Source organism: Macaca mulatta, chromosome 10 (genome assembly GCF_049350105.2).
Source record: "Macaca mulatta isolate MMU2019108-1 chromosome 10, T2T-MMU8v2.0, whole genome shotgun sequence".
Lineage (NCBI taxonomy): Eukaryota > Metazoa > Chordata > Mammalia > Primates > Cercopithecidae > Macaca > Macaca mulatta.
Window position 1 is genome coordinate 70,204,358 of NC_133415.1, and position 12,982 is coordinate 70,217,339.

Sequence of the window (12,982 nt, forward strand, 5' to 3'; positions counted from 1 at the left end):
CATGAAACTCAATGAAGATCTGTTAAAGGAACCAATAAAGCTCATGCATTTTATTCCAAAGGAGTCCTTCTCTCAGAACCTAGTTCCTCTTCCCTACCTTAATACACAAGTCCTAGAAATCTTTCAGTATGAATTCTAATCTTATAGTAAAACAGAAGAAATGACTCAAGAAAGTTCATTTTGGTCAAGGTGTTGAAATTGACAACTGACAGCAAATAAGAAAAGTGCTGGAAAATACACAAAACCAACCACAGCATTCTTGGGGCTAGTCTGGGAACAAGCAATACAGTACAATTTGAGTTTATGATAATAACTGTGGGGTTATCAAGAAATGATTATTGGTCGGGCATGGTGGCTCACGCCCGTAATCCCAGCACTTTGGGAGGCCGAGGTGGGTGGATCACAAGGTCAAGAGATCGAGACCATGCTGGCCAACATGGTGAAACCCCGTCTCTACTAAAAATACAAAAATTAGCTGGCGTGGTGGCGCGCACCTGTAATCCCAGCTACTTGGGAAGCTGAGGCAGCAGAATCACTTGAACTCGGCAGACATAGAGGTTGTAGTGAGCCAAGATTGTGCCACTGTACTCCAGTCTGGAAACAGAGTGAGACTCCATTTCAAAAAAAAAAAAAAAAAAAAAAGAAATGATTATCATATACCATTTAAGAATGTAACATATTTTTGAAAAAATTTTAATAAAGACTTTTTAAGTTTCATTGCTTAAAAGGATGGGCTCTTAATCATTTGGAAAATGTGGTTATTCAGAACAATCAGTTTCCTGACGGCTCGGAACAATAAAAGCTTAATAGCATACTTTGAGCAGATTTCAACTAAAAAAATAATTTCACTAGTGTTATACACACTAAAATAAATGTTTTCAGTACAGTCACTCACATTAAACAATAAGGGTCCTCAATTAGCTGTGTTTTCTTTCCTTAATTTTTTTAAACAAATGAAGTTTTTTATGGGATAGCCAGGGTAGAGTAATCCTTAGCTCCACCCCACCATCCACATATAACACCGTTGACATTAAATAAGCAAAAGCAGTATTCTTGCTTGGAAAATTCAAAATTTACAGGAAGTTTAAAAAGTGAAATGTACAAGTCTCCCTCCTAGTTTCTATACCCCCGACAGACATTCAAACAGAACGACACAGACACACCCGGTCCCTCAGTCTCCTTCCTCAGCAACAGCCACTTAACGCTTTGAGATGTGTTCTTCAAAAACAAGTATTAATGCACATAAACACATGTCCTTTTGGAAATACAGAGTCCCGGAATTTACCCATTCCTCCATCATCAGTTTGCACTTTAAAACAGGGTTTTTGGTGGATTTTTCTTAAGATGAGGTCTCCTCTTTTGCACAGGCTGGAGTGCCATGGCACAGATAGCTCACTGCAGCCTTGAACTCCTAGGCTCAAGTGATCCTCCTGCCTCAGTTTCCCAAGCAGTTGGGACTACAGGCATGCACCATTGCACCTGGCTAGCACAGAGTGTTTTGTTTTTTTTGTTGTTCTCTGTCTTCAAATTCTGAAAATTAAGCTAAAAAAAAAAAAACCCAAAAAACAAAACACCAAATTCTACTTCACAGGTTTACTTTGTGTTAAAATAAAACAAAAAAGCTACCAAGCGTATCCCAGTTTCAAATATCGATGATTTTTCCAACTGAAGAGAATAATTTCTTTTTCTCCTACAAATCTTGGTTTTTAACTATAACTTAATCTTTCAAAGGGCAAGTCTGTCATATAATATTAGTTCAAAATTTAACTGAATATCTACTATGAACAAAGCACCATGTGCTATGTACAGGCTAAGACACAGCCCCGACACATGGAGAGCTTGCTGCTAATACCAGAAAGGAGGGAAGGAAGGCAGAAGAGAGAGAGACTGAGAGGAGACAGAAGGAAATGCTATCATAGATCACTGAAGGCTGAAGGTGAGGCTGGGGCAGCACCCAGGTTAAATGGAAAAGACAGCAAACAGCTAATTGGAAACAACACACCTAGCGCTCACTCCTGCTTGCTTCTCAGCCTTCTCCCTGCTTCCTGTACATTCTTCCCACCTATCTTAAGCTGTCTGAGCTTGATTATCTCCACATGATTTTGAACCCTCCTCGACAACAACAGGACTGTGAACTTAGATTAAGACAATAGTGCTTAAGCCCAGAAAATACAAAGGAAAGCCTAACAATAAACTGATGACTGTGCAGAGACTTTTACATGTGATTCTGCTTCTGTAATTCTTTAAAATGTTTTCTTCTTCCCTAAGGTAGGGTGGGGTGTAAAACCATGGTGGTCCCACCCACACCATGGAGGTAAAAAAGAAATAAGGTTAAATTCAGATGCTTTAAAAAGAGTTGAGGAGGGATTTAATAAAGATACATGCTCTTCTAAATTCTAAAACCACATAACTCTGGAGAAGGTGCATATTCATCTGTTCCTCTTCAAGGCAAAGAAAACAGTATGACAAATACAACTTTGGCTTAAGTACCCTACAATAGTGATTATAAAAAGTCTATGTTTTTCAATCTAAATGAGCCAGAACTCTAAAGAACCGACCAACTTGTTCCTCCTCTCATCTCCATGGCTGTGGTCCTTTCGCAGAAGTAACAAAAGATCAAAGCAGGAGAAAAAGGTACAAAAGGTCAGCATGAGTAATATTTTCCCAGGCATTTACATATGTGAACATTATTTGCAAATATTTTAGGGAAATATTTTCTTTGCTTTTAGGCTCAATCTGCAAAGACACTCAGCAGTATCCTTATGGAAACAGAAACAATATGAAACTGAAAAGGTTACTATAGATGTGATATCAGGTTTTCCTAATTATATGAAAAGTCTATTAGTAAATAGCTTAGAGTGCTTCTTGCTTCAAAATGTAATAATTTTAGATGTGAAAACTATCCATTTCTGATGAAAATTCTGGACAACATTAACATTGAATAAATATTTATTGTGATTTTTTCCCCTGTGGCATAAGGTTGTTTATTTTTCCTAGTTCTCCAAATGACACAGTTGCAGAACCTCTTTCAGCTGGTCTTGCCTGAAAATAATAAAGATTAAAGACATCAGAAATAGATAATACACAGTCCCAATTAAAGCCATTAATGCTGTCTTATATTACCCCTTCCCCCCAGTTAGTAAACAATAATCTGAACATGAACCCACTAAGAAAAGTGATCCACCTTAATAATGTTACCTGTGACTCATGATATTTCCATCCTATCATGTAATAGATCTGATATGTGGCAGGTACTGAACCATCCTCATTTCTGTACATTTCTAAAAAGACAATAATGGTTAAAGTCTGAAAAAATGCAAGTATGAAAAAATTTCTCCTCAATAAAGGTCATGTTCTTCAAAAAGAAATGGGTATAGGATATTCGTAAGATTCTGAGAACAACTTACATGAAAAATTATTAATACTGAGGGTAAGGAAATCGTAAAGGCTGTCTGGAAAAAGCCACAGGATCTGTGTTTTGAGAGGAAGGACATGAAGTCTGAGGGAGCCTTCATGGGAATGGAAAATACATTGGCAATGTGAAAGGAATCAACATGATACAGCACAAGTGCCATGGTGAGGCAGGTGAAAGAGCGGTCATCCCTTACCTCTGTACACGGCTGCAGCTGCCAGCATTGTGTCTCGATGCAGCAGGGCTTTTCTATTCCAAGAACAGTTACTCTCACCCATACCTAAAAATACACTACAGGTAGTTTGAGATAATACAGCAAATGCCCTGAACAGCTCAACACCACAGACTTAATCCCATCTCATCTACCTGTCCTTATTCTCTAAGGGTCATGTAAACCTAAATCTCATTTCACTTTCAGATTATAGCTAGGCTTCTTAGTGACTCCAAAGCGAAACTACTTGAAACTTTTTGAATATTAAGACAGGCAAGTGACATTTCAGGAGGCAGCCCCACAATGCTTTACTTGCCAGCAATGGTGTAAAGTAAGCCCGCTGGGCAAAACCCAGGTGACTGCCACCCCAGGTGAGTTGTCAGTAGTTGGTGAGAACTTTACCAAGCATGTCATATCTCATGCTCCTTTCAGCCGCTCTTTGGAGGAAGACAGGTCAGTGCCACAATGCCTCACTCCTAAGCCATAATGTAAGTATGATTGTGAAACTTGGAAGATGGCTTTGAAACCCATTAGATAGTTACCAAAGCTACTATGTGTTCTCAGATTTACAATATTTTACTAATTTTTACTAATCTCACATTAGGAAATAATTATGTGCATTCTTTTAGAGGCACTTCTCTTAATGTTTTAAAATTTTTAGACTTCTTTCCTTCAAGTTGATGGTGAAAAACTAGGTTAAGCATTATTCTATTGTTCATTTAAGATTAATGTTGTATATTTGATTTTTCTTTATACAAATACTTAAATTTACTCTGAGCACATTTTAAGCCACTCTACAAAATTAAAAGAATTTCAGAAATAAAAATCCTTCAAGTGTTCTCCATATTAAACTTTACTACATGATCAAATGTTATCTTAGTTTTGTTTTTCTACTTTCACTAATCATGAAATGAATAAACTTACCAATATCAGTATTCTTTCAGTTTAAAAATAGTAATCTACCACATTTTCAATAGTCTTATTAAAAGCAATCAACAAATTAGCTGCACCTAAACCTTTTTCTTCTCTTCAATCTCAAACGATTTCTACTATTTCCTAAAATAATGAATCCCCGCTACTAAAATCCTCTAAGTGCAATAGCCCCAATTCATGAAGAACGACAGACACAAACTAGTAGGTTAATTATCATAAAAAAAAAAGGTGGACCATATTCTTGGTGTCGTGAAGCAGCTGGATGAGCTCGTGACAATCATCTGTGGTCTTCAAAGCCATCAGACTAGATGCTCCTTAAAGGCTTCTAGTGCTCGAATTTTAACCGTATCAAGTGACCAGAGGTAAACTGGGTCTCACATTGGAAGAGTCTGTTGCTCAGGTATGGTGCTTTCATTTTTGCTCAACTTCTTGCTGCTATGGCTTAATTATGCATTAGTTACGGACAATACCAGTAGAAAAGATAAACATGTGATGCACTATAAATTCTAAAATGCCTTCTAAACAATCAGTATTAGGATATACTAATTAAGATTAGTAGTTATAACACTCTCTGAAGGTCTGACCTACATCAGCCATACAGAAATTCAAGAGCACTACTGCAGAGCACAGGGTGTAACTGTGCAGCACTCCAACCTTCCCTCACGAGCCACTCACACTGCCACACTGAACCTCCCTTCTTGCAGAAGCAGTGTGAGGTGGTGGAAAGAGTGGACTTTGGGATCACACTCCCAGTTTTAACTCTTACATAACCGGGGGCAAAGTCATTCAACCTCTATCGAATTCCAGTTTTGCCATCTATAAAAGAATAACACCTCCTAATGCATCATGGGGGACCTCTACTGAAGACCACCCAGGGAAAAACTGAAACTTTGGGACTTCCAACTCACCCTGGGCTTTGAGATAACAGAAAAATCTGGCTAGCAGGTTAACTGTTTAAGACTCTCACAGTGTTTTTAAGGTGAAGTTCAACTGCTTATTAAAAATAAACCTAATTTATTATGGTTTACTAAAAACAATACTGAGTATTGTTTAAAAAAATAACTGAACTTACCTTAAGACCACTGTGAAAGCCTTGAAAATTTCTCATGCATTCATCAGCTGATATGCAGCTTGTTTTGTAAAATTAGGTCAACATTCTGGACTTTTCTTCTGTGAATTAATAATAGCAGCTTCAATGAGACACACCACAACCATTAAGAAAAAATGTATACCATAAATGTAAAATACCAGAAACAAATTTGGAAGTAACATGATCTTCCAGTCAGCAGAAGAGCACACCTGAAAGTCTCCCATGGTCTCCCTGCCTCCATCACCCCCTGACTATGCTTCTTCCCATCTCTTCTGCCTCTGACTTTTTCCATGGGAGAATGGCTAAGATTTCAGCATACAAATCAGGCTGCTCAACTAGGTTTAAATCATGGCTCTACCACTCACTAATTATTATCATCTGGAACAAGTTACTTAACTTCTGTCTGTGCCTGGGTTTCCTTATACATTTAACAAAAAAACAAACAGATTAACCATGTTAGCTCTAGTCTTTCCTTCCTCATAAACTATGCCTCATAAACAATGCTGGAAGGTGAGCTTTCTAACACACACAAATCTGTCTCATTTTCTCTACTCTATGCAAAATTCTTCCAAGACATTACATTGCTAATCTGAAAAAAAATGTAGAAACCTCTGATCCTGTATCATTTCCCATCATCTCCCCGTTCTACATACTCAAGGAATACTGGATTATGGTACCATTCCTTAATCAGGAGAGTGAAGGATGTGCATATCCTATTCTACCTCCATGTGGATGCAATGTTAGCTCTCTTAAACCTCAAACCACCTTTCATTCTCCAGGAAAACTCATTTTTGCTTAGGTGCTGCCTCTTTTGCAAAAGCATTCCTGACTCCCTAAGCAGATTTAGGGCCTTTTCCTCCTGTGTTTCTCCTTGTACTTTATTATAAATGATTTCATTTTCAGTTGAATGTATGAGTCTGTCTCTATCTTTGTGTGTTTCCTCTTCCCTACTACAATATAAGCTCCCTGAGATCAGGAACTATGTATTTCCACTGTTGGCTCAGCGGTTGGCACATGGGTAGATGCACAATAAACGGTAAGCGAAGATGTATAAAACCAACCTGTTAATGATTGTATCCATTTTATTAAATATCATTTTATAAGTTTAAATAATTCCTCTTAATATTCCTATGGATAAGATGTATCAAAAACTAAGAAATCTGATTTCTGTAACAGATGTTACAGTTAAAAAAAAAGAGAAGCACTAGGAAAGCATCTGAAAGTATTAGGCCATAGTTCCTGAAAATATATGGTCTATTTAAAACCTTTAGGAGACTCACACCTGTAGTCCCAGCACTTTGGGAGGCCAAGATGGGTGGATCACCTGAGGTCAGGTGTTCGAGACCAGCCTGGCCAACATGGTGAAACCCAGTCTCTACTAAAAATACAAAAATTAGCCAGGCATGGTGGCACATGCCTGTAATACCAGCTACTTGGGAGGCTGAAGCAGGAGAATTACTTGAACCCAGGAGGCAGAGGTTGCAGTGAGCCAAGATCGTGCCGCTGTACTCTAGCCTAGGTGACAGAGTGAGACTCCATCTGAAAAACAAATGAAACCTTTAGGAAAAGAGGGGGTTATCAATTTGGAAGGAGCACAAGGCGACCTTCTGAGAGACTGAAAATGTTCAATATTTTGGTCAGGATGGTGGTTAAAACACAAGTAGCTGTACCTTTAAGATTAATACATTTCGCTGAATATACATGTTAATCTGAATTTAAAGAACCACATACATATCAAATATGCAGTATAGGACTCTGAATTCAAATTGTAACTACAGATTCAGTGTGACCATGGACAAGATACTGAACTTCTTGATGCCTCAATTTTCTCACAGGTAAAATTAGGGTATTAGAAAAACCTCAGAGAATTGCACTGAGCACAGAGTTAAGTGCTGTATATATGTTGAAATCAGTGGGAAGTAACCTTTTCCAACGGATAGGTCTAATTTCTAGTATTTTTCTCTTTTCTTTCTTGAAATGAACACAGATTCTATAGCAGAACAAAAATAAATGCTGTATTTGAATAATATTTTTATCATTAGAGCCCAAGTGATAAATCATCAGCCCACCATCATCTCTCAAGCCTTTGGATAAAGTGGCTCCTTGATTACATCAGGTAAGTCCTTGGGGTAGTGCTGGGGAAGGGGTGTGTGTGGCTTATTACTGATCCTCTGTCATCTTGGCCACGCATGCTATTGGCTGCCAATCTCTCTATTAATGAATGAAAACTGATGACAATGGTAAGATTTCAGTTACACATCTTTCTGTTTGCAGAGTGACAGAAGCTCCACACTCAGAGGAGGCTGCATGATAGGTAAAATGAACCTTGTTACGGAAGGGCAACTACAAGAAGGAACAGGGTCAGTTCAGACAGTGCCAGGGCAGAGTCAAAAAGCATGAGTTTGGCAGCTAATTCTGCCACTTGACAGGCAACTGTTCTCTTTGGCCCTAATTCTTCTCACTCGTAACTTAAGGAAGCAAGTACAACAAAGCTCACAAAAGACTATAAATCTGTAAGTAAAGACTAGATACTTATTTGTATAATCCTCTTTCTTTAAATCATCTTACAATTTTTCAGGATCCAGATAAAGTCTCCCCTAGGTAAGTATAGTTCTGGATTCACAGAATATACCTTTAACCTCTCTAGCTTCCCCCATTCATCGAAACTATTTTTGATGTTAGTCTGTATATATAAAATAACCACCTCACAAATTCCCACAAAGGAGGCAAGTTGAAGCTCTCTTTTGAGGAAACTGCTTCTCTAGCATCCCTTTCAAGTAATTGAGTTTATTTTTGCATATCTAACCTCTTTCAGAGTTTGGTCTGTGTCCTTCTTACTCCTTGAAGCCTCTTCCAGGCCATTACTTCTCTACCCCATTAAACACATTCATCCTGCTGAGGCCCCACACCATAAGGCTGTAATCTTCTCCTGACTCCTGCTTGCTGTCTGACATCAGGTTAGTCACTCACCTCATTCATTGAAAGGTTTGGCACTTGGCTCAGTTTTCCTCTACACTCCCAGTACTGCCACCATCCTGGGTGACTTCATGTTAATAATCAACAAGTTAAGATTTTAAAATCTCATCTCTAATCAACCACTCCATTACGCCACCTCTGCCTTGATACCTGAGACATGTCCCAAACCAAGTTATCACTTGTAACTGCTTTACTTCCAAAATCATCAAACATCTCATTTTCTGACCATATCCTCCTGTCCCTCCAGTGTGTTCAGGAACTCCAACCATGACCATTCCCTGACCGCCTTGGAATCACCTGTGCACAGTTCTTCTTCTTCCTCCCAATTTATCAGCTCACTCTTTTTTGTTCCCACTTCCCTTTTCTTCCAGCTAAGATTCTTTAACCTATTATTTCAATTATATTCCTAGAATTATCTTTTACCTTTGTCTCTTTGTCATTTTTAACTAGCAAACCCCCAACCCAAACTAATTCAACCACCTGATTTTTGTGCCTCGTCCTGAGCTACCACCTACTGTTGATGGTCAGTTCACCTTCTCATTCCCTATAATGACTATTTCAAATGGTTCCGTTCACTTCTCAAAACTCTCTTTCATTCTTAGCATATATTACTTCCTGTTTGACCAAAAAAAAAAAAAAAAGAAAGAAAGATCCACAAGATGGGAACTTCTTGCTTTCAAACATAAACACCTACACGTCCTTTGGTGCTATCTGTTCTCCCTTCCTGCTATAACTCTGCCTCTCCCCTTAGCCAGGTCAACCCCTCCACTGGCCTTTGTATTGCACCCTTCCCACCTTCTCAGACACCTGTCATCATCAATTATCTTTTCCCTCTCTTCTAGAGTCACCTCTTCTACGAAAGCACTTAGATTCTTCTAGTCAGCAGTTAAATTCAAGTTTTAGAAAAAAAAAAAAAACAAAACTCATCCCAACTCCTATTCCTCTCCTCTCTTCTGACACCTGTAACCTTTCCATCCTTCACCTCTTCTTCACCACTAGACTTCTTGAAAGAACAGCACACATTTGCTGTCTCCAGTTCCTCATTTTCCACTTATTCCTCAACCTACTCCCCTTCTACTCTCCTCGCTCCAACAAAAGAGCTCTCACCAGGGACACCAATAACCTTCGTTTCTAAATCTAGTGAACTTCCTTTTCAGTTCATAGTTTGCTTTTAATGCTACTAAGTGCTCCCTTTGTTTTGAAACACTCTTTCTTTCCTTTGGTTCAGGCAATTCTACATTTTTCTGGTGTTTTCCCGGAACACCTTGCTGGCTACTCCTTCTCAAGTCTCCTTGTAGGCTCAGACGTAGTCTACCCATCTGCTACAGGCTCAGTATCAAGCCACTTTCTCTGCTCACTCCATGTTCTTATCCTAGGCAAATGCTTTGAATGTCACCTATTCACAACTGACTCCCAACTTTTTAACCAAGCCAGTAGCTTCCTCTGAGCTACCTACCCACATACTCAACTGCCTACTTGACATAACCTCTTAGGTATTTCAAAAGCACTTCGAACCCAATGTATCCAAATGTAAACTCAAGGGCTGTACCTGCCCATACCTGCTATTCTATTGTTTCCTCTATCAGTGAAGAACACCATCTTTCTCTGTGAGCTAAAACTCAGCAATTATGCTTCAAATGTCTTTCTCCTTCATCTGCCCACATCCAATCCACCAGCAGGAACTGCAAAATTTACCTACTAAACATTTCTGGGATGCATCTGCTTCTCTTCATCTCCATTGCCACCACCTTAGTACAAACCACCATCATCACACAAGCTTTACTGATACTAATCTCACTACTAGTTTATCTACCAATCTACTCCTTTCAAAATCCAAGTCTGATACTGTTATCTCTCTAAGATGCCTCAAGGGGCGTTTTAAGATAAGGGCAAACAATTTTAACAAGGCCTATAAAGTACTTCTGCATTTGATCTGTGACTCCTGTTGACTCACCAAGGTCATCACTTAACTCTCTCCTTCTTACTCCCTGTACACCAGCCAAAATGCCCTTCTTTCAGTTCTTGCTATGTTCATTTTCACAGGAGGGCCTTTGCATATGCTGTTCTCCTTGCCTCGGACTCACTTGCTTACTCTGTCTACCCAGTTAATTCATCTCCATTTTTTTTAGAGCACAGTCAATTGCTACCTCAGATAGGACTTCTTTGTCTCCCAGATTGGGACATTTCCCCCCGACAAAACCCTACTTCTAAACCAACCCAACTACCTTCCTTCTTGAGCCTGTATCTCAGCTGCCAACTGTGGCTGAAGGAAGTCACCAATGTGTTTTATCATCCTCAAGTGCACTTCAAAAAAAAGTCCTGCCATCTTTTGACAAACAGCCGTGGCACTATATGCCTCTACTTCATAGCACTGACCACAATTCTAATATAACACTTATCTTCTTGACAGCTGCCTGGTGCCTGCCTCCTCCATTTTATATCAGAAGTTCCATGAAGACAGTCTGCTTTCTCCTCAACAATGGATCCCTAGTGCATTGTCCAGTGCCTGCCAAAGGGCTGGCTCTCAAAATGTCTCTCTCAAATGGAGTCTAAAAATTCTTTTTTTTGGCCTACCTTTCCCCATGGAGTCTAAACATTCTTTCAAGTGCCTTACCTTGTAAATCTTCCATCAATTCAAACATTCCAGGATAGTTAACTTGAATTTCATCAGTGTCCTATTTAAAAAGAAAAAGAAATATTCATTTGACATTCATGATACAAAATTCCAGATTTAAAAAGAGGCCACAGAGATTACCCAGACCAATCTCCCATGCTAAGTAAAAAATCTTTACAATATTCTTCATAGATGTCATCTGGCTTATGCTTGATTTATGAAGGTCTCTAATTGCTGATTAAATATCCTCCATTGTGAGAGAAATCATTCTAACACTCCATCATTGGTTCTAGTTCTCTCCTTGGGAACCACACAGAATAAAAGTATTCTGTACCCTACAAACCATCACCCTCTTCTCCAAGTCTTTGAAAACCTTCAGGACACAAAAATCTGTAGCCTCTCGAGTAGCTGGGACTACAGATCTGTAGATCCTTACATGTTCTGACTACATGTCCCTGGACAGTGTCAATATCAATCTTTCTTAAAATGGGGCATCTAGAATCAAAATATTTCATTCTACATCTAGTAATGCAGCCAACAGGCTTGTTTAGGAAATGAGCACATTGCTGATACATGTGGAGTTTGTTTCTCAAATGAACAATAGGGTAATGACTTCCTCTTCTTTTTGAAGCCTGATACAGGACTTTACTGTTCGTACAGTGGCAGAGACCACTGATGCTCTCCAAATACCCAGGTGCTCCGTGACACTTCCTAATCTCAAACACATATTTCTTTTGGCCAAAGAAAGGAGAGGCAAGACAGTTAAGAGCTAGAGCCTTTTCCAGGCCATCTCTTTTGCTGTGGCCTTATAGAACACAGGGCCAGATGGCACAGCTACAAGACAGAGATGGGCTGCCCCACCGGCACGCAGTTGTGATGTGATAAAATTTTACTGTGTTAGGCACTAAAAGTAGGAGTTCGTTCTTATTGGAAAGTAGCCTAAAATAAATCTTTTTTTTTTTTTTGTTTTTGTTTTAAGACAGATTCTTGCTGTGTTGCCCAGGCTGGAGTGCAGTGGCACGATCTCCGCTCACTGTAGCCTCTGCCTCCTGGGCCCACGCGACTCTTGTGCCTCAGCCTCCCCAGTAGCTGGGATTACAGACACACACCATCACATCTGGCTAATTTTTGTATTTTTTTTTGGACGGAGTCTCGCTCTGCCGCCCAGGCTGGAATGCAGTGGTGCAATCTCCACTCACTGCAAGCTCCGCCTCCTGGGTTCACGCCATTCTCCTGCCGCAGCCTCCCAAGTAGCTGGGACTACAGGCACCCGCCACCATACCTGGCTAATAATTTTTTTGTATTTTTAGCAGAGATGGGCTTTCACTGTCTTAGCCAGGCTGGTCTCGATCTCCTAAGCGCGTGATCCACCCGCCTTGGCCTCCCGAAGTGCTGGGACTCCAAGCCTGGGCTACGGCACCTGGCCGGAAACTAGCCTAAAATAAATCATTAATAGAGGACTGGTTAAACAAATTCAAGAACATGTATTCTATAAAATACTGTACAGTTCTCAAAAAATAAGGTAGACACATGTCTGTAGGAAAAAATCTCCGAGATATGTTATTGACCGGAAAAAAAAAAAAAAAGCAAAAGAGGGCATGTAGTATTATATAAGTGGATTTAAATGATGTAAGTGTACTCTATGGGTCTATGAAAAAAAAATTGATCTGAAAGGATGTCTAAGACACAGCTAACAAATCTTTGGGGAAAGGGACCAGGGTTTGAGAAGTCAGGAGGAGGGCCAGG

General features: G+C 39.5%; 2 protein-coding genes across 9 annotated transcripts in view; one reads left to right on the plus strand and one right to left on the minus strand.

Annotated features, from left to right (window-relative positions):
• The window catches only part of ESF1 (ESF1 nucleolar pre-rRNA processing protein homolog), a 130,025-nt gene that overhangs the window by 22,547 nt on the left and 94,496 nt on the right, over positions 1 to 12,982 (plus strand). The window lies entirely within an intron of this gene.
• Positions 2,932 to 12,982, minus strand: part of NDUFAF5 (NADH:ubiquinone oxidoreductase complex assembly factor 5) — a 35,571-nt gene continuing 25,520 nt past the window's right edge. For 3 of the 8 annotated variants that reach the window (XM_028828173.2, XM_001083688.5, XM_077951188.1), the window contains exons 8-11: positions 11,237 to 11,297; positions 3,609 to 3,692; positions 3,199 to 3,281; positions 2,932 to 3,042 (exon numbers count right to left, since the gene is read on the minus strand). In XM_028828173.2, the coding sequence (XP_028684006.1) occupies positions 2,950 to 3,042; positions 3,199 to 3,281; positions 3,609 to 3,692; positions 11,237 to 11,297 (321 nt within the window). In that variant the 3' untranslated portion in view covers positions 2,932 to 2,949. Of the gene's footprint in view, positions 3,043 to 3,198; positions 3,282 to 3,608; positions 3,693 to 5,628; positions 5,727 to 6,411; positions 7,186 to 7,601; positions 11,298 to 12,518; positions 12,673 to 12,982 lie in introns of those variants that run through there. The other 5 variants (XR_013399742.1, XR_001447604.3, XR_013399743.1 and 2 more) reach the window with 5 other exon arrangements.